Source organism: Panthera leo, chromosome E2 (assembly GCF_018350215.1).
Source record: "Panthera leo isolate Ple1 chromosome E2, P.leo_Ple1_pat1.1, whole genome shotgun sequence".
NCBI classification, from domain to species: domain Eukaryota; kingdom Metazoa; phylum Chordata; class Mammalia; order Carnivora; family Felidae; genus Panthera; species Panthera leo.
The window spans coordinates 54,360,773-54,379,491 of record NC_056693.1 but is presented as its reverse complement, the minus strand read 5'-3'; the positions used below and the strand labels follow the sequence as shown (position 1 = coordinate 54,379,491).

The following is an 18,719-nucleotide window of genomic DNA, read 5'->3' as shown; positions in this document are numbered from 1 at the left end:
CACCCATCCATGAGCCACACAGATGGGATCAGTAGCTACAAGGACTGGAAGTTGCAACCCTGGCGTCCAGTGTTAGCTCACCCTTGGCACATTGCAGCATCAACCTGTCATTGAGCCCCCAGCTCCCCATCTGTAAAATGGGGATAGGTACCCGCTGTGAAGACAAACCTTGCCCAATAAGAGGGGACTAATGAGACACTGGGCTGATTCTTTAGTGGAAGAGGCAGGAACAGCCGCCCCTGCTAAGCACTAGACTAAGCCTTCCTGTTTCTGTGCCCTTTTTCACTGGCTCCTCAACAATGACCAAGTACTCTCATTCAGGGACAAGTACCCTCATCCTTGTTTTGCAGGTGGGAAAATCCAAGCCCAGGGAAGGTAAGTGATTTGCCCAAGGTCACACAGCTGGCAAGCTCAGAGCCAAGAATCTGCCCCTTCTGTGTGAGACCAAAACTAGTCACCTAGATGAGTCATTTCCAGCCTGACCCCCCATCAGAGGCTTGCAACTTTAGAAAAACACAGCACTTACATTGCTGTCTTTAATTTACCTAAGGGATTACACATTACTACTTCAAGGGCTGTACATTGGACTCGGAGATAGAGTTGAATATGCAGGGTGCCTGGGACCAGCCCCTGGGCAGGGAGAGAAGCCCCTGGGCAGGAGGAGCAGAGGGGGCAGAGCTCTGATGCAGCACAACAGCGTGGCTGACCCCCACGGGGAGCTCTGGAGTGTTCCGAGTCGGGCTGAGATGCCCAGGTCTTGACCACACCCAGGCACTGCACCCATCAGCCACTGGATGTTGGCCTCCCCCGGAGGCTGTGTGACCTCAACAGAGGAGGCTCTTGCATGCCTGACAGGGCTGTCCTCCTGGAAGCGAGAAGACGCGCGTCCAGAGCCTCCGAGCACAGTCCGCATTACGCAGTAAATGCTCAGCAGAGAGTGGCTGTTGATACCTATCACTATTCTTACTGGCCATAAGGCAACAGGGGAAATGGCTGCTCCGGCATCTCCCATCCCAGCAGAGGCGAGATGATCTCATTCCTTACGTGGGCCTCAAAGACCTAAATCAGGTTAGATGATTGATATCCATGAAGTCCTGAGTCCAAAACAGACAGCTCGTTCTCTGGGTGGAAGCCGGCAGGAAGACGAGGTCTTGTGCGCCCGAGTCTACACCTCCCTGAACGCACACAATTTAGACAACGTGGCTTTCCTCACTTGCATCTGGATGCTGGCCCTGGGCCTGCGGCCCTGCACTAGGGTAAATAGTTTCAGAAGGTACCCTCTTGCAGCAGCATCTCCGTGAGCTCCCCACGTGAGGCCAAATTCAGCCGCTGATCGGGGCATTTTGGCCAAGGCGCCAAGGACAATGAAGAAAAATACAGTTTCTCTTTTCAGGAGCTCTTGTTCTTGGGCTCAGGTTTGCAAAGGTGTTACCTTCGTGGTATGCAAAGAAGCCTCACCTCCCAACCTTGTCCTCAAAAGCGCGGGTCCCTTCTGCAGGTACGTGAGCCGGGTGCTGGTGCATGACCTGGCAACGAACCGGAAGTGGTATTTCCTCTGCAACTCGTGGCTGTCCATTGATGTCGGAGACTGCATCCTCGACAAAGAATTTCCGGTGGCCACAGAGCAGGACAGGAAACAGTTCAGGTACTTTCTTCTTTTCAAGCAAATGCTGTTCACCTTATTCTTTCATCTTTAGGGAAGGTGCACTGCAATCCAGGTGAAGCCAAACAAAAGCATGTTTCAGCTATGGGGACTGGATAGCTTCAAATGTGTGACGTTAATGACCAATCAGTTTTTCTTGTTGGGACTGAGGGGCCCTGGAGGGACATGGATCCTCTGACACAGAATGATCTTTGATGTGGTGAAAACGGTTAGAACGGTTATCCGTATTTCTTTATATGTGTCGTACAATAATATGTTTTATGTGACTGAACAGCCTGATTTTGAAAGGCAATTCCATGTCTGGCCATCTGGGGCTCCTTCTTCATGCTGTTTTACTCCACACGGGTGTTTCAGCACGTGTCTCCCTTAGCTTTACTTCCTTCTTTCCACATCTGCCCAAACACATCAACGCAAATACAAATGTACACACACACACACACACACACTCATGTGCACACATACAATACCACAGACCATTTATTTCATATCTTTTAAAATGGAACTACTCCTACTATGTCACCCTTTTTCTTTGATGGTACACCATGAACATCCTTCCAAGACAGTGTGTTTGAGTCAAACTCTTCCTTATTGGCTGCATGATAATCCACAGACCGGATGTCCCACAACTAATTCAGCCATCCTCCTATTGATGGACACTCAGTCTGTTCCTAACCATTATTAGAAAATCAAGAGACTCCACAAAAACCCGGCAAGTATGAAAATGCGGCAAGTATGTTCCTACATGGCACCAATCTGCTAGAGCTGGGGACCAGCTTTCCTCTTATACAGGCCATGTACACTCTGTTTTGCCACAATCCCCACCCACTCCCTATTATCTTTTAAAAAAAAGTTTTTTTAACGTTTATTTATTTTTGAGACAGAGAGAGACAGAGCATGAACGGGGGAGGGGCAGAGAGAGAGGGAGACACAGAATCGGAAGCAGGCTCCAGGCTCTGAGCCATCAGCCCAGAGCCCGACGCGGGGCTCGAACTCACGGACCGCGAGATCGTGACCTGAGCTGAAGTCGGACGCTTAACCGACGGAGCCACCCAGGTGCCCCCACTCCCTATTATCTTACTCCCAACCCACTTCACTCATTTACTTCATTTGTTTGTGTCTACCCAGGTCCTTTTAGGTATGTGAATTTGTCACCTCTACTTTATTTTTGTTTTATTTTTGAGAGACAGAGAGAGAGAGAGAGGGAATGAGTGAGCGCATGAGTGGGGGATGGGGAATGAATCTTAACTGGGCTCTATGTTCAGTGCAGAGCCTGATGCAGGGCTCGATCCCACAACCCTGGGATCATGACCTTAGCCGAAGTCAAGAGTCAGACACTTAACTGACTGAGCCACCCAGGCGCCCCATGACCTCTACTTTAAATGGCTTCTGAGTTAGGTTCAAAAACAAAGTCTGTTTCCAGTGCATTTACTGAAAGGTGACTTTCCCTCCTAGCTGCCACTCCGAACAGCTCGGCCTGCAAAGAGAAAAAGTCTGAGTCCGAGAGACTTGGACCCCAGGAGAAGTGTAACACAGATGTGGGCACACTGCACAGTTCCACATGCTGCTACTGACTTGCTGCACGACCTTGGAAGAGTCACTGCACCTCTCCAGGTCTCAGCTTCCACATCTGAAAAAGGAGTTGTTTGGTGTGCCTACCCCACGGGGACCCGTGCGCGTCCTGTGAAATGATGTGGGGAGCAAACTTAGCACGGCGAGCGCTCAGAGTAAGTGCTCGGTCACAGGAGCAGATCATCAAACGTGCGATGCCTGGAAATGAGACAAAGGGGTGTCTGAAGGCAGGACTGTGTCACTTCCCCATGAATCCTGGTGCCCAGCAGAGCACGGGGCACACAGCACGAGGCTCACCAAATATTTGGTGAGTTGTCAATAGAACGATGGGCAGAACAACCACGTGGAAAATCACTGTTGTTGGCAGCTGACCTATCTCTTTATGCACCTTTACTCTGAGTCCAGTCCACTCACGAATTACAGAATGACAGTCAAAGTACAACTCTGAGGGGTGCTGGCACTGGCCACCAGAATGGGCGCCAGCTGGGAGCATCAGTTCTGCACACTCAGGAGAAGCAGGGCCCCTGATTAGACTGCATTCTGCTCACAGGGAAATAACACAGATTCTTAAGGAGAATATGGTGCCATTTCCAGAAACTCTGTCTTGCAATTTTTATTCTCTCAAACTGAGCCTGAACCTATAGCCTGGAATTTTTAACCAGTATCCTCCAATGCACTAATTATAATTAACCTAATAGTATAGCTAACTACTGTATGAAAATTATAACAAAAATAATTGCTAGGGGCACCTGGGTGGCTCAGTTGGATAAGCATCCGACTTCAGCTCAGGTCATGATCTCACGGTTTGTGGGTTTGAGCCCGGCATCAGGCTCTGTGCTGACAGCTCAGAGCCTGGATCCTGCTTCTGATTCTCTGTCTCTCTCTCTCTCTGCCCCTCTCTCTTAAAAATAAATAAACATTAAAAAAATTATAACAAAAATAATTTGCTAACACTGATGAACACTCACATATATGCCAGCTACTTTACCAAATGCTTGACAAATATGACCACAAACCTTTCAATAGTCCCATTAGGCAGATTATGTTATTATCCCCATTTTACAGACTAGTAAACTGATGTGGAAAGAGTAAAGTAACTTGCCTGAGGACACACGACGAGCAGCAGAGCCATCTAGGATTGCAACTCACTCTGTGCAGAGCCCCCACCATTAACTCTGAATGATGCTAAGGTGCCGTATGTCTCCCACACTAGAGACAGTAGAGGATAAATCTTGGAAACAAGCCCTTCCCTCGCATCCCAGGACTGCTCCGAAGAGACCAGCCTTCTCCAATCCCTGTTCTTCTCTCCCTGCCTCTTCACAGCCACCTGTTTCTCATGAAGACCTCCACAGGCTTCCAGGATGGACACATCTGGTATTCTGTCTTCGGCTGCTCAGCTCGGAGCAACTTTACCCGCGTCCAGAGGGTGTCCTGCTGCTTCTCCATGCTCCTCTGCACCATGCTGACCAGCATCATGTTCTGGGGTGTTCCCAAGGACCCAGCTGAGCAAAAGATGGACTTGGGTAACTCGCACCGTCATGACGGTCAGGGGTAGTGCCACATCATTCCCGAGGTCCCACGACCACCCTCCAATTCAATAATTCAACAAGTACTCACAGACATCAGAAACACTGTTACACTCATTACGGAGGAAGGATACGGGTCAAAATCAGGAAAGGAAAGAGGTGCGTGGGGCTAGGGCAGGGGGAGAGCAGGTACACAGCTTCCAGTTGTCTTCTCCCCACAGGCGATCTGTGACCATGCTCACTCCTCCTGACAATGATGTGTGACAACACACATGGAATACTGCCAACCAGGGACACTCCCCTGAGCCCTGGTATCCAGAGTTTTTATTGGGGCTTGCTCACACAGACATAGCTGACTCCCACATGGCTGACCTTGGCCTCCGGCCCCTCCAGAGGCTGAGGTGATGCTGTGTGGCCAAGGCCCTCACCACTAATCACTGTTAACATAGACTACAGAGTGTGGCCCAAGACCCCAGGTAAACAAAGGTGTACCTACCGGGCAGAACAACCCAAGAGCTTAGAGGTCACCTCCCAGGAGCCACTCTAGGGCCAGACGTCTCTGTGGGCAATGTGAGTCCTTACTGCACAGCCCCCTTCTGGAAGTGGTGGTGGAGGCTCTCCCACTGACCCCTTCCCTCCTCTGTCCTAGGTAAAATTGAATTCACTTGGCAGGAAGTGATGATTGGACTGGAGAGCTCTCTCCTCATGTTCCCCATCAACCTCCTGATCGTTCAGATCTTTCGAAACACTCGTCCTCGGATCACCAAGGAGCAGAATGCTGGGAAATGGGACAGGGGCTCCCCCAGCCTGGCCCCCTCACTGCAGTCCATGGAGGATGGCCTTCTGACACTTGAAGTGGTGACCAAGGCATGTCTTCAACCTTGGCGGTGGAGGGGTGTTCTAGCCTGGGCAGAAATGGCGGAGGGAGAACTGAGGCCTGAGGCCTGGCGACCCCACGTTGTCTGACAGCATCAGTCACCAAGATTCATCAACTACACACACGTGTGCACGTGCACATACACATGTGCATGCATGTTTACATGTGCACACGTGCACACACATGTATACCACATGTGCATGTATACACATGTATAGGCATCACGCAGGTGCACATGTATACACGCACACACCTACAGACATGTACACGTGTGTGCATATACATATACAAAGACATAAACAAACATATACATACACTTGCACACATGTATATGTACACACACGTGCACACATACATACACAAAAACACCTACATGTATGCACCTACAATTTCTGGGAACCCTGCGTGTACGAAATATTACACCTTTATCATAGAAACCCATGGAAGGGACTCTTCTGCATTCATGCACCAATAAACATTTACTGAGCGCCTACTACACGCCACACTTTGAGAAATACAGCCTGGAATGTATCAGTTCAAATCCTAGAAGAGGGACTCTATAGGTGACAAAATGGAAGCTCAGGGTGGTCCAAGGTCACATCTCAGTGGGCAAAGCTGGGATTCAAAGCCAGACCGCCAAGCCCTGGGGTGAATTCTCTTGACCACTATCCTGCCCCATCACCTATAGCTCACGTTCCCCTTACCCAACCTGGGCTCACTTGCAGGATATGTGGAGACTCGTCAGCTCCCTGTTTAAAGCTCTGAAGGTGCCAGCACCTGCCTCTGGCTGGGAGTCAGTGACCTTGATGGACATCAACCAACTGTTGGCCTTGGTGGAAGATGTCATCTGTGTGCAGAACATGGTAGGGCAGGAGTCCTGGGAGGAAGCCAAGCAGAGAGAGGACTCTTTAACACTCACTCTTGGGTCTGTACAAGCGGAAGGTAAGTCCTGATGTTTCTGATCTGGGAAAGGGGACCGCGTGGAGACAGGTCTTTGGGCTGCATCTGGATCACTAGGGAGTCGAGAACTCCTATGCAGTGTCTCTCACCGACCTCCCCTGCAACCACCTGCCGTCACCTCCCTCTCTGTACACAGGCAACCCCTTTCTTCACAATGCCAAGCTGCCTTCCCGCTAAAGGCCTTCATGTGTGCTTGGTCTTTCATCTAGAATGTGTTTTCTCCTTTCTTAGCTAATTCCCAATCAGGCGTTAGTCTTGGTTTAAGCACTCCTTCCTCAGGGGAGCAGCCCCACCCCCAGTGCCACAACGGGGCCTCCAGACACATACCCTTTAGCCCCTAAGCTTCTCTTGCGTCGCTCTGACAGTGCCTGCTGCCACATCGTGACTTGTGTGAAGAGCTGTTTAAAATCTACAGCAACCTTGCTGGAGCCTGAGCTCTGTGAGGTGGGAGCCTGTCCCTGTCCTGACTCCATCTGTCTCATGCCTGGCCCCATGCAACACATAGAAAGCACACAACGAATGTGAGTGGGATGACGTCAGCACAGCAGGTCATGATGGAATGCACAAAGCAGAAAGGGGAGCATTGGCCTATGTGTTAAGGGGAGCATTGGCCACCCTGACAACTCTGGGTATTGGCTCTGCGATTAACGGGCTGTGGGATGTGGGGCAGGTTACTTCAATTCTCCACGCCTCAGTTTCCTTTCTGTGAAGTGCTGGGGGGTGCAAAGTCAAACCAGACCCATTTCAAAATTTAAGGGGCAGGGCACAAGGTGGTGGACAGGGCAGTAGAAAGACAGTAAAGAACACGGAGTGGCAGGGTGAGAAGTCACTCCTCCATTCTCTTCCAACCCTTCTGGGAGAAAATCTCCGTTTGGTACTTGTGTGTCTTTAACACCCTTTTAATACTGGGTTAATTCTCTGGCAGAAAAACAGCAGGTCTCAAACTCAGAGCTTTTTGAAACAGTATTCAGCTAAAATTTAGTAACATCATTTCATTTTTATTGAGTTCTATATATGGCACATTATTCTGGTTTGGACTACTCTCTCTGACTCCCCACTTGCCCCTTTTCTGTTCATCTTCCACCCACATCGATGTTGCCAGGGTTCGGAACAGGCTGTCCAATAGAACTTCTCACAGTGCTGGCAATGTTCTATATCAGTGCCATCCGGTATGACAGCCACTGGCCCCATTTAGCTCCTGAGCACTTGAAATGTGGCTAGTGTGACTAAGGAACTGAATTTTTTAATGGTAATTTTAATTAATTTTAATTTAATTGATGGGGCCAGTGGCTATCATACTGGATAGTGTGGGCTAAGAATGCTGCCATTTTTAACACACAAGGCCGATCACTATGTAAATCTTGTTTAGAATACAGACACGGAGTCTACAGAATGGGGAATTTGAATTCATAAACTCTTGGTCCCACCACTGATATAGTGAATTAGCTTCTGGCTGAGGCCAGAATCTGCATTTTAACCAGTCACTTAGGCAACTTTTGAGCACACTTCGAGTGTGGAGAGTCAGTGCCCTCAAGACAAGATCCCAGCTCCTCACTGTTAACACTTACGGCCCTCATGGCCGGGCCCACGCTGACCCCACGGTCAGCCCCACCTTGACCCCCATGCTCCAGAGAGCTGGGCTTGGGCTGCCTGTGAAGGCCGACTCTGCAGGAGCTCCACTGATGCCTGCACTGGACGTCTGGCCTTGAGTCTGGGGCTTGGTCTTCCTAGCAGAGGCCTCAGAACGTGGACTCTGGAGCCAGCCAGGTCCTGGGGCTCTCACAGCCGCACCAGCAATTGTGCAACTTTGGGCAAGTTGCTCAACCTGCAACTTGGCTTCCTCCCCTATGAAACGGGAGGATTGATCCATCCAGCCTCTTGGCTCATTTCAAGGACTGAATGAGGTCACAAGACACGTGCTCAGCCTGATACAAAGCAAGTCTTCAGTGGTGTTATGATTGATAGGGAGTGATGGTATCTTCCAGAAACACTGCCTGAGGGCTTGCAACCTGAAGGCTGTTGATGTCAGAACCCGTAGCTGTGGCCTCGGCTAGGCAGACCCAGGAAGGAGGGTGAGGGAGGAGGCCTGAGTCAGGGAGACAGAGTCGACATTGCCCCAGACCTTCCCCTGCATCTAGCCCGAGCCCTGCTGCACCTTTCTTCACACGGCGGGTTACCTTCCCGCTCACTTCTCACTGGTGACTGCCGGGGAGCTGCGGGGCAAGGGTGCTCTCTCCTGTCACCTCCCATATCTGGCTTCACGTACCCTTTGCAAAGACAAACGCTGGACCTGCGCTCTTTACTGTCCCAGGAGAAGGTGCCCCTGGGTGCCCGCCTCCCAGCTCAGGGTCAGAGACCCAGACCTGGTTCCGCTGGAAGAGGCCATGCGTCCCTTAAATACATGGACAACAGTGGAAAAGTCAACGTTGTTTCTTTCTTGCAATGAGTCATTTAAAACAAAAAACACCTTTATGGGTTTTTTGTTTGTTTGTTTAACTTTTTAGGAAGCCGAAATGTGAACAAGCCAACTGTAGGAAAACATTCATGAGATGATCAAGGGAATTTGGCCAGTGACTGGCTATTTTGTGCTATTAAGGGATTATCATCACTCGTTTCAAAGGCTGACAATGACACCGTGCTTTTATTTTTAGAAGCACACTGTAGCATTACAGCACATCCTAGAAGCACATGGAGAAGCATACTGAGATATTTAGGGACATGACCTGGGCCTTGGAATTTGCTTCAAAATCATCCCCGTGGAGAGAGGGCGGGCTGGGTGCAGGTGAAGCATGAGTGGCCACGAGTTGGTAATCCTGAGCCGTGGGTGTGTACAGGCTCATGTCCTCACACTCTCTGCTTTTGTAGGCTGGACACTTTTCATGATTAAGAAAAAAAACAAAGTTGAAAACAAAAGGCTAAGACCGACACCAGGCAAATCTTGGCAGGAGGCAAATCTTGTATATATCAAAACATTTGCTGATGAGATACCACCATGTCTAGGATTTGCTCTAAAGTATTCCAGAAGAAAAAAGTGGGGGATGTTGGAGGGCGGGGCAGAGACAAAACAAGATTAGCCCAAGGTTGGCTCTTGGGGCAAGTGATGGGCATTTATTCTGTTCTCTTCTGCCCATGTGGAAGGAAGCTTTGAGAGTGCCCTTGCTAAAAGGTTAAGAGCAGCCTACGCGTGCTAACTGGCCATGGGAGCCTGGTACCTCTCCCCATCTGAGCCCAGGTCTCTCACGGCATGGCACACAGCAAGCGCTCGATACAAGAAAGCCGTCACTAACACTGCTGTCATTTTGGCAGGCTGCCCGCTCTGTCCTTCGGCACCAGCTGAGGCGCTTTCTCTCCCTTGTCCTCCAGGACAGGTGCCACGCCCAAGTGACCCTTGGAAGGACAATGCCTACAGGCGGTGTCTCTACCTTCAGCTGGAGCATATGGAGCAAGAGCTTCAGCTGGTGGGGCCCCGCGGCCTCTCCCAGTGCCAGAGCCACGCCCGGGCCCTCAGCCAGCTGCAGACCCTGAAGGGCCGCCTCGGGGGCCGGCTGGGCACCCCGCCCCAGGCACGCACCAGGTAATCCATTCCCCCAGGTGCTGAGTGGGCACCAGAGGAGGGGCCTGCAGAGAGAAGGCAGCCCAGGAAACCTTGGAAGGACGTTCACCCAGATCTTTGCAGGCAGAAGGGATTCAGGATTCCTGCACAAATTCAGGGAGGAAGGCTTTGAACAGGGCAGTTTGCCAAAAGGCAGTTTTTAGCCCTTTGTAGAGCACCTCACAGTGTATAGCCATATTCACGTGGGCTGTTTCCTAACTGTGCACCCTTGGATAAGTCCCTCAACTTCTCTGCGCTTCGGTTTTCTCATCTGTAAAATGGGAATGATAATTCCTATCTCCTAAGTCAAACTTAAAATACATTTTTAGGGGTGCTTGGATGGCTCAGTCAGTTAAGCGTCCAACTCTCATGTTCCTGGGATCAAGCCTCCCATTGTGCTCTTTGCTGGAAGTGCAGATCCTGCTTGGGATTTTCTCTGTCCCTTTCTCTCTGCCCCTGTCCTGCTCACGTGTGCACACACTCTCTCTCAAAGATAAAACATTTTTAAAATACATTTTTAAAGATAATCAGTGAAATGTGAATATAGACAGGTTATTAGACAACATTAAGGAATTGGTAATTTTGATAGGTGTGAAAATTTATTACTGTCATTCAGTAAGAAAATGACCATTTTTGAGAAATATTCTGAAGTAATTAGGGATGCTTTTATATTAGGTCTGGAATTTATTTTGAAATATCCCAGAGAGAGAGAGAGAGAGAGAGACAGAGACAGAGACAGAGAGGAGAGGAGGGAGAGAGAGAGAGAGAGAGAAAGAGAAGGTAGATGAAATGAGTCTAACAGCCATCCCTTGGCTGTTGAAACTAATTGTTCAGGGTTTGTAGTGCTAACTGATTTTTGTAGGATGAGAAATTTTCATAATAAAAAAACGTGCGGGGCACCTGGGTGGCTCAGTTGGTTAAGCGTCAGACTTCAGCTTAGGTCACGATCTCACGGCTCAGGCTCTGCAATGAAGGCAGGGAGCCTGCTTTGGATCCTCTGTCCCCCTGTCTCTCTAAGATAAATAAACATTAAAGAAAAGTTTAAAAAATTATATAGTACCAGCCATCTAGGCTTCCCATGAGTAATGGGAGCAAATCTGTGTAAAGCACCGAATAAACGTGACCTCAGTAGAATAAAAGTATGTAAACCGGATGGAATGTAGAATGAAGCCCTTTGAGGCGGGTACGAGATACAGAGGAGAAAACTGAGGTCTGAGAGGTCAAGGAGCTCAGCCACAGTCATGCAGCTGGTGGGTGAAGTGGCATGTGAACCTGAGCCCGGTAGGTGCGCCACCCTGATCATACCCCGCTCCTTTTCAGCTCCCGGATGGCGAGCAAGCCTCCTCGCGGCCTGCCCTGGTGGTGTGTCCTGGGGGGCTGGCTCCTGGTGGCGGCCACCAGCGGCGTGGCGGCCTTCTTCACCATGCTCTACGGCCTGCACTACGGGCGGGCCAGCTCCCTCAAATGGCTCCTCTCCGTGGCCGTCTCCTTCGTGGAGAGTGTGTTTGTCACCCAGCCTCTGAAGGTCAGGCTGTCCTGGTCCCCTGTGCCCACACTTTCCCTCCTGCCAGCTGACCTGTCCTTAGGCTTCTACCATCCCTTTATCTATTCATTACAAGCTTACACAGCACCTGGTTGGCAATGATGACATTAACTGCCGAGACAATCCGAGTTTGGGGACAGAGGCTCTGGGACCGAGACTCTAGGCCAGGCCTAGAGGCTTACCAAGGTGTGGTACGTCCCCGTCACAGTCGCCCTCAGGAGGGTCCTTGCCTCCGTTGTATGAGAACCCAAGGTTAGGAAGGTAAGGTCACAAAATCCTGCCCTAGGGCACACGTGTAAAATATGAGTAAAACCGTATTTCCTCAGTTCTAAGATCCTTTTAACTGTGAGACAGGCTAGCAATTTACAAGAACTTTACCTTCAGAAAAGAAAAATACCAAGTCATTAAATGTGTGCATCAATTGGAAGATGCACTCCTATTTCTGAAATGTAAAGTTACTACCAGAGTTGGAGAAATACTGAGCCCCGGCCCGCTGGACAGAGTCAGGGAGGAGGAATGCTGTGTGTGTCAGGGGAGGTGGGGCACCTGCAAAAGGAGGGGACGTTTACAGTGATTCTTTATACTTACAAGATGTGCCAAATCCCTCATCCCCATTTTGCCAGTTAGTCCCCAGTTCTGCCCCAAATAGCCTTTATCAGAAGATATAGGGTCCCCTGGGGTGGCCTAGTCCATTAAGTGTCTGACTCCTGATTTTGGCTCAGGTCAGTATCTCACGGTTCATGGGTTCGTGCCCCGAGTGGGGCTCTGTGCTGACATTCTCTTTCTCTCTCCCTCTCTCTGCCCCTTCCCTGCATGTGCCCGTGAATCAGTGCAGGAGGAAGGAAGGAGGGACGGAGGGAGGAGGAAGATGTAACTCAGTACTTGAGGTAGTAGGAGAGATAAGAGAGAGCTCTGGCAGCAGGAGGGCGCAGGCGGAAAGGCTTTGGTCTGAAAAGTACGGAAAGCCCAAGATCCACTATCTGTGCCTGCTTGGTGGCCAGGTGCTGCCACCCCCCTCCGCCCCGCCCCGATCCTCTCGCCTCACAGCCGCGCCCCCTCCTGGCACAGGATGGGCTGGTTCCCACTTGACTTCCCCAGAGCAAGGTTTCTACAGATTTGACCCCGATCCTCACTCCTCCCAGATCAGGAGTTGATAGGTGCCAGCTCGGGCCTGGGATTCACAACGGGTGTTTCCCAGGTGCTGGGCTTTGCTGCCTTCTTCGCGTTGGTTTTAAAGAAAGTGGAGGATGAGGACGAGCCCGTGGCCTCCCTCCCAGGACATCCGTCTGGCCCAGGTAATCGTGCACAGGTAGAGGCAGGGACCTGGAAACTGATGAGGCTGAGCCCTACAGGGCCCAGCCGCTGACCTTCTTGCTCCAACATTCCTTCACCCCTGATTGGGGAAGTACCCCTGACCCATCCAAAAACAAATGACTCCTTCCCTGTCTCCAGGGCAACCTTGTTTCTTCTCTACCCCAGCCCTCTCTCTTGCCCCCAAGCAGGACCCCTTGGCCAAAAGAGGCCCCTTGGGGGCCGTGCTCTGCATGGCCATCATTCTCTGTGTAATCCCAAGAAAGCAGCTTTCTCCCCCAAGGCCCAGGCCCCTGGCCTTTAGAAAACAGAACATGCTTGCAGCTGGGCTGCAAAGAGTTCCAGGACAAGGGTCTGCAAGCTACAGCCCAGGGCACAAATGGAACCCACTACTTGTTTTGGTAAACAAAGTTTTATTGGAACAGAGCCATGCTGACCCTTGTTGGAGGAGGGCCACGGAGCAGCACCTTTCCCTGCAACCTGACATCTCACTTCTCAACCCACACTCCAGAGAATGCCTACAACAAGACCATCACACAAAACAAGCAAACAGAACAGAATCAACACTCTAATAAATAGTCCCACGCAGACACTCTGACTTTCAGGGAAAAGAAAACAGAAACAAATCAACCAAAGACATACCTACATTCTTGTACAGACATTATACAGCGGGGTTACCTCCTAGAGTATCCTTCCACTCTGGGGTAGGGTTTGCATTTGTTTTTCTCTTGGTTTTGGCTCTGCAGATCCAAAAGGTCCATTAAAATCTTCTCCCCAAGATAAAAGAGTAATTTTTGCACAAGGAGACACCAGCTTCCAGAACAATTAAATATTCATTTAGTCATTCCTTTGGCAGCTACTCAGGGAGTACTTGCCGTGTGCCACGCAGTTCGATGGCTCAGGAACATGATTTACATAAAATCCACTCACTGTAAGTGTGTAATTCACTGATTTTAGTAAATGTATAGAGCTGTGCAACCATCATCTCAATTCAGATTTGGAGCAGCTTCATGACCCTGAAAAGGTTTCCTCTTGACAATTTGAAGCCAATCCCTGCTCCCACCCCAAGCAACACAGCACTGGATGGAGCAGCTTGCCCTTGGAAAGCACAGCCCACTGGGGGAGACGCATTAGACAAGTAAACAACACAAGCAGACATCCAAGTGTGCAATGTGAGAACTTACGGAGAGAACTGGAGAGTGCAGGCCTCTCTGCTGAGGTGGTGCCTCCATTGGTTCCTGGAGCCTGGTGCAGGGAGGGACTGCACACTGGGCACGTGCAAAGGCCCTGAGGTGGGACAGGGCTTGTCATTTTGTAGGACTACTGACAGTGTAGCCAAAGCATAGGGAATTAGGGGGAGAATGGTTCAAAATGAGGGCAGGGACACCTGGGTGGTTCAGTCGGTTAAGCCCACGACCTTGGCTCAGGTTATGATCTCACAGTTTTGAGATCGAGCCTCTAATTGGCTCTGTGCCAAGCATGGAGTCTGCTTGAGATTCTCTTTCTTCCTCTGCCCCGCACACTCTCTTGTGTGCACTCTCTCTAAGAAAGGAAGGAAGAAGGGAGGGAGGAAAAAACAAAATGAGGGCAGAGAGGTGGGTGGGGAGCAGGGCCTTGTAGCACCTGGGTCAATGCTGGGATTTTGGAGGGCTAAATACGAGAGGCATGATCTATCTTATGGTTTGAGAAACATTACTATAACTGCTTTTAGGAGACCAGAAGTGTTGGGTCAAATGAACAAAAGACTACTGGAAAGGTCCAGACAAGAGATTATAGGTACTGGTAGTGGGGGTGGAAAGAAAGGCACAGATTCAAAAGACAGTGGGGACAATACACCCCTATCAGGATGAAAAATGAAAAATGGTGATAATAGCAAATGCTGACAAGGATGCAGAGAAACTGGACCATTCACACAGTGCTTCTGGGAATGTAAAATGGTACAGTCACTCTGGAAAAGAGTTTGGCAGTTCCTTTCAAATCTAAAAACGGTCTTACCATATGCCCCAGCGATTACATTCTTGGGCATTTATCCCAGAGACATGAAGACTTATTTTCATGCAGGAACTTGTAGCTACATGTCCACAGCAGGTTCATTTGAAATAGCCAAATGGCCACTCCTAGGAATCTACCCAAGAAAAATGAAAATCTATGTCCATACCAACACCTGTACCCGAACGTTCATAGCAGCATTATTCATAATAGGCAAAACTAGGAACAATCCAGACATGAGTGGATAAAAACATACAGGAGTATATCCATACCAAAAAAAGGAACGAAATACTAATTACACAACAACATGGATGGACTCCAATCCATTATGCTAAGTGAAAGAAACCAGACACCAGAAACAATGCACTGCATGATTCCATTTATATGAAATATCCAGGAACAAAATCTATAGAGACAGAAAGCAAATTAATGGGGCTGAGGGTGGGAGTGGGGACTGACTTCATGGGGATATGAGGGAACCTTCTGGGTTGATGAAAATGTTGTACAATGAGGTTGTGGTGATGGTTGCACAACTCTATAAATCTACTAAAATCACTGAATTGTAGACTTCCAATGGGAATATTTACGAAAATTATAGCTTAGTAAAGTGGCTTGGAAAAAGAAGATACTTAGAATTAGACATGACAGGACTTGGAAATATTAGTTACCCTCCTTCTTCCATCCATCAAAATTTCAGAGCACTGGGATCTATCTCAGAGTCCAAGAGCACGGCAGGGGGGGGGGGGGGGGGGAGGGGAGCGTTGTGCTTTCAGTACAAGGAGGATTCTCTGTGGAAGGAGAAGGGACAGAATTCTGGGTGTGGGGATGGAGGGGCGGAGGTGTGGAGGGTAGTGTTGGGAAATGGCTCCTGGCTGCAAAAGCAGAGGGCAGCTCCACCGCCCCCTGGGGGACAGTCCTTGTGTCCTTGCTTTCACAGACCCCTCTGCCTTGTTCCGAGCACGAAGGTGCAGCAGAAAGGACATCTACCAGCCACCTTTGGCCACTGACATCGAGAAGATGAAAACTACACACCTCAAGGAACAGAAGGCATATGCCTTCATCAGAGAAATCTTGGGTAGGCAGCAAGGTCACCCACAAGCAGTCTCCCCACTCGCTGGTTGTCAGCAAAGACTTGAACAGCCAACGGTGCAATCTTTGACAGACCCACACTGCCTCTGGGCCTGTTTTCCTAAATATCAACTCGCCCCAGCTTCTCCCCCATGCTGAAAATCCTTTGGTGGCCTCACATGAACCTTAGGGTAAAATCTGAGCTCCCTACTGTGGCTCTGCCCACCCTGGGTCACCTCTCTTGGCCCGTGTGCCCTGAGCTCTGTCACACCGTGTTCTACAGCTCCTGGGACTCCTTGCCCTCTGCGGACCCCAGGCCTTGGCACAGGCTAATCTAACCTGCCTGGAATGTGCCTCCCCTCCTCCCTACCTTTCCTTCTGGCTAATTCCTTATTCTTTTATTCTCAGCCCAAAGATTGGGTGTCTTCAGAAAAGCTCCCCAAGCTCCTGTTGACCAGGAGCTTCTGTATATCTTAGTCTGGGTTCTCCCATAAGCAGATCTGGGTACAAGCAGTTGGTTGGGGAGGTGATCCTGGGAACCACTGGCAGAGAAAAGGAAAGTACAGAAGAGAGAAGGCGGGCAACAGAAGATGTGGTGATGAGTGGGTTCCATGTGGGAATTGGAGCCCAGTCCTGCTTGGGACCTCTGTGGGAGTATGTAGTACACGCCCCCAGTTGTCACTCGCAGGTCACTGGTGAGGGCTGCTTCCAGGGAGGACACTGACCCTGCAGCACTCCCAGCCTGCCTTCCCACTGGCTGAGCACATTACAGCCAGACAAATGGAGAGCAGGGAAGCTTGCATAGAAGTAGCAGCATGTACGGAATAAAGAGAGCACAGGGGTACAGGCGGAGTTCCAATTCATCCCAGGCAGGGGCTGCTGGAATGTATATTCCTAGGCTCCGGACCCAGAGATTCTGGATCAGTAAGGCTCTGCATCCCCCTAAGATTTTGATGTGTGGCATCCTAAACGAAATCTTTGTACCTAAAGGGCCCTTACATCACACTCACCTGTCTACAGGTAACCTCCCTGAGGGCAGGGAACACAACGGTCATTTTCATTGCTCTGTCCTCAGCATTGCAACATGGCAGAGGCCCATTTTTAAAAGACTTTTTTTAAGAAACATTTATGGAGCATGAATTCTGCGCAGGCACTATTTTTAAGTGGTTTATAAATATTGATTTATTGACTCCCTCATCACAACCCTGTGAATAGAATTGTCCCCATTTCACAGACAAGGAGAGTAAGGCAGAGGGGTAAGTCACTTGTGAAAGTCACATGGATAGGAAGTGGCACAGCCAGGATTGGAACCCAGGCAGGAGGCTTCTGATCTGTGGACTTTACTCCTTTCTGCTAAGGATTGGTTCCACTGTCACTGGGGGGGGGCGGGGGGGGGGGGGGCGCTGGCAAGTAGCTGGTCTACAAGGCCTTGCTATGCACCATTCTATTTCCTGCCTTGGGCTTGGGGCTGGGGCCCCTGTGTGACCAGGGCTATGCCTCCCTTCCCAGCATATCTGGGTTTCCTGTGGATGCTGCTGCTGGTCGCCTATGGGCAGAGGGACCCTAGCACCTACCACTTCAACAGACACCTCGAGCACAGCTTCACCCAAGGCTTTTCGGCCGTGCTGGGCTTCCGGGAGTTCTTCACATGGGCCAACACCACCCTCGTGAGCAACCTGTACAGTCACTACCCAGGTACTCTCCCCTCTCCCAGGACGTGTGTCAGCCCCTTGTGCATATTCCTGAGAACAGGCATGGGTCACTGTCACCATCAGCATTACAGACAACCGATAACCACGGGACGATATGCTTTGAAGGAGTGACCCTCAGAGGGCTGTGTGTGCACAAGACAGGAGCCCTAAAGCTCCCTGGGTACAGAGTGGAGGACTTCTCGAACGAGAGACAACCAAGCACGAATTGGCTACATGGAGGCAGAACCCAGGCAGAAGGGGTAACATGAGAAAAGGCAAGCCTGAAACGCCACAGCACATTCCTGGAATTATAAAGCACTGGGTGTAGGCTAGGAGTTGAGGACCAGTGAGAAGCAAAGCAGGAGACAGAAACAGGGGCAAGATCATGAAGGGCCTCAGAAGTCCACAGTTTATGCCTAAGCAAACAGGAAGCCACTGACAGTTTCTCCATGAGAGAATAACAACCAACTCTGTGTTTAAGAAGGATCATTCTGGAATCATGTGGAAGTTGAAGCGGAGAGTCGTTAGAATGCTAGGGAGAAATGATGGGGCTGATGCAGGAGTGAGGGGCTAGGGTGACGGAGAGAGGGGCATGGCTGCAGACAACACTGAAGAGGGAGAGTTGACGGGCCTTGTTGACTATTGGGATGTGCGCATTGAGGGAAAGGGCACAAAGGGTCTCCAAGGTGATGACTGGATGGGGGCCATTCCTCAAGAGAAGTTATGTGGGAAATGGATGACACCCAAGTAGGGAGATGGTGGTGAATGTATCCTATGGTTGGCCATGAACTACTCTTGACTATTTCACGACGGCTACACTGAAGTTCACGTTAGCGTCCAGGCCGGGGAACTTGGAATGCGCGAAAATGATTTTGATGACCACACTGACCTACTGGATTTTCATCTCCAGGCTTTGTCACTGATGGCAAC

At 50.1% G+C, this 18,719-nt stretch overlaps 2 protein-coding genes across 2 annotated transcripts in view; one reads left to right on the top strand and one right to left on the bottom strand.

The window, feature by feature from the left end:
- The window catches only part of BCO1 (beta-carotene oxygenase 1), a 174,448-nt gene that overhangs the window by 117,191 nt on the left and 38,538 nt on the right, over positions 1 to 18,719 (bottom strand). The gene's annotated exons all lie outside the window — the stretch shown is intronic.
- Positions 11,196 to 11,851, top strand: LOC122208387 (polycystic kidney disease protein 1-like 2). The gene has a single exon (XM_042919404.1). It carries the CDS (start codon positions 11,515 to 11,517, stop codon positions 11,830 to 11,832), a length of 318 nt encoding a protein of 105 aa, XP_042775338.1. The 5' UTR covers positions 11,196 to 11,514; the 3' UTR covers positions 11,833 to 11,851.

Coding starts and splice junctions, on each gene's coding strand:
- LOC122208387 (XM_042919404.1), top strand. CDS start 11,515: ATGGCGAGCAAGCCTCCTCGCGGCCTGCCCTGGTGGTGTGTCCTGGGG.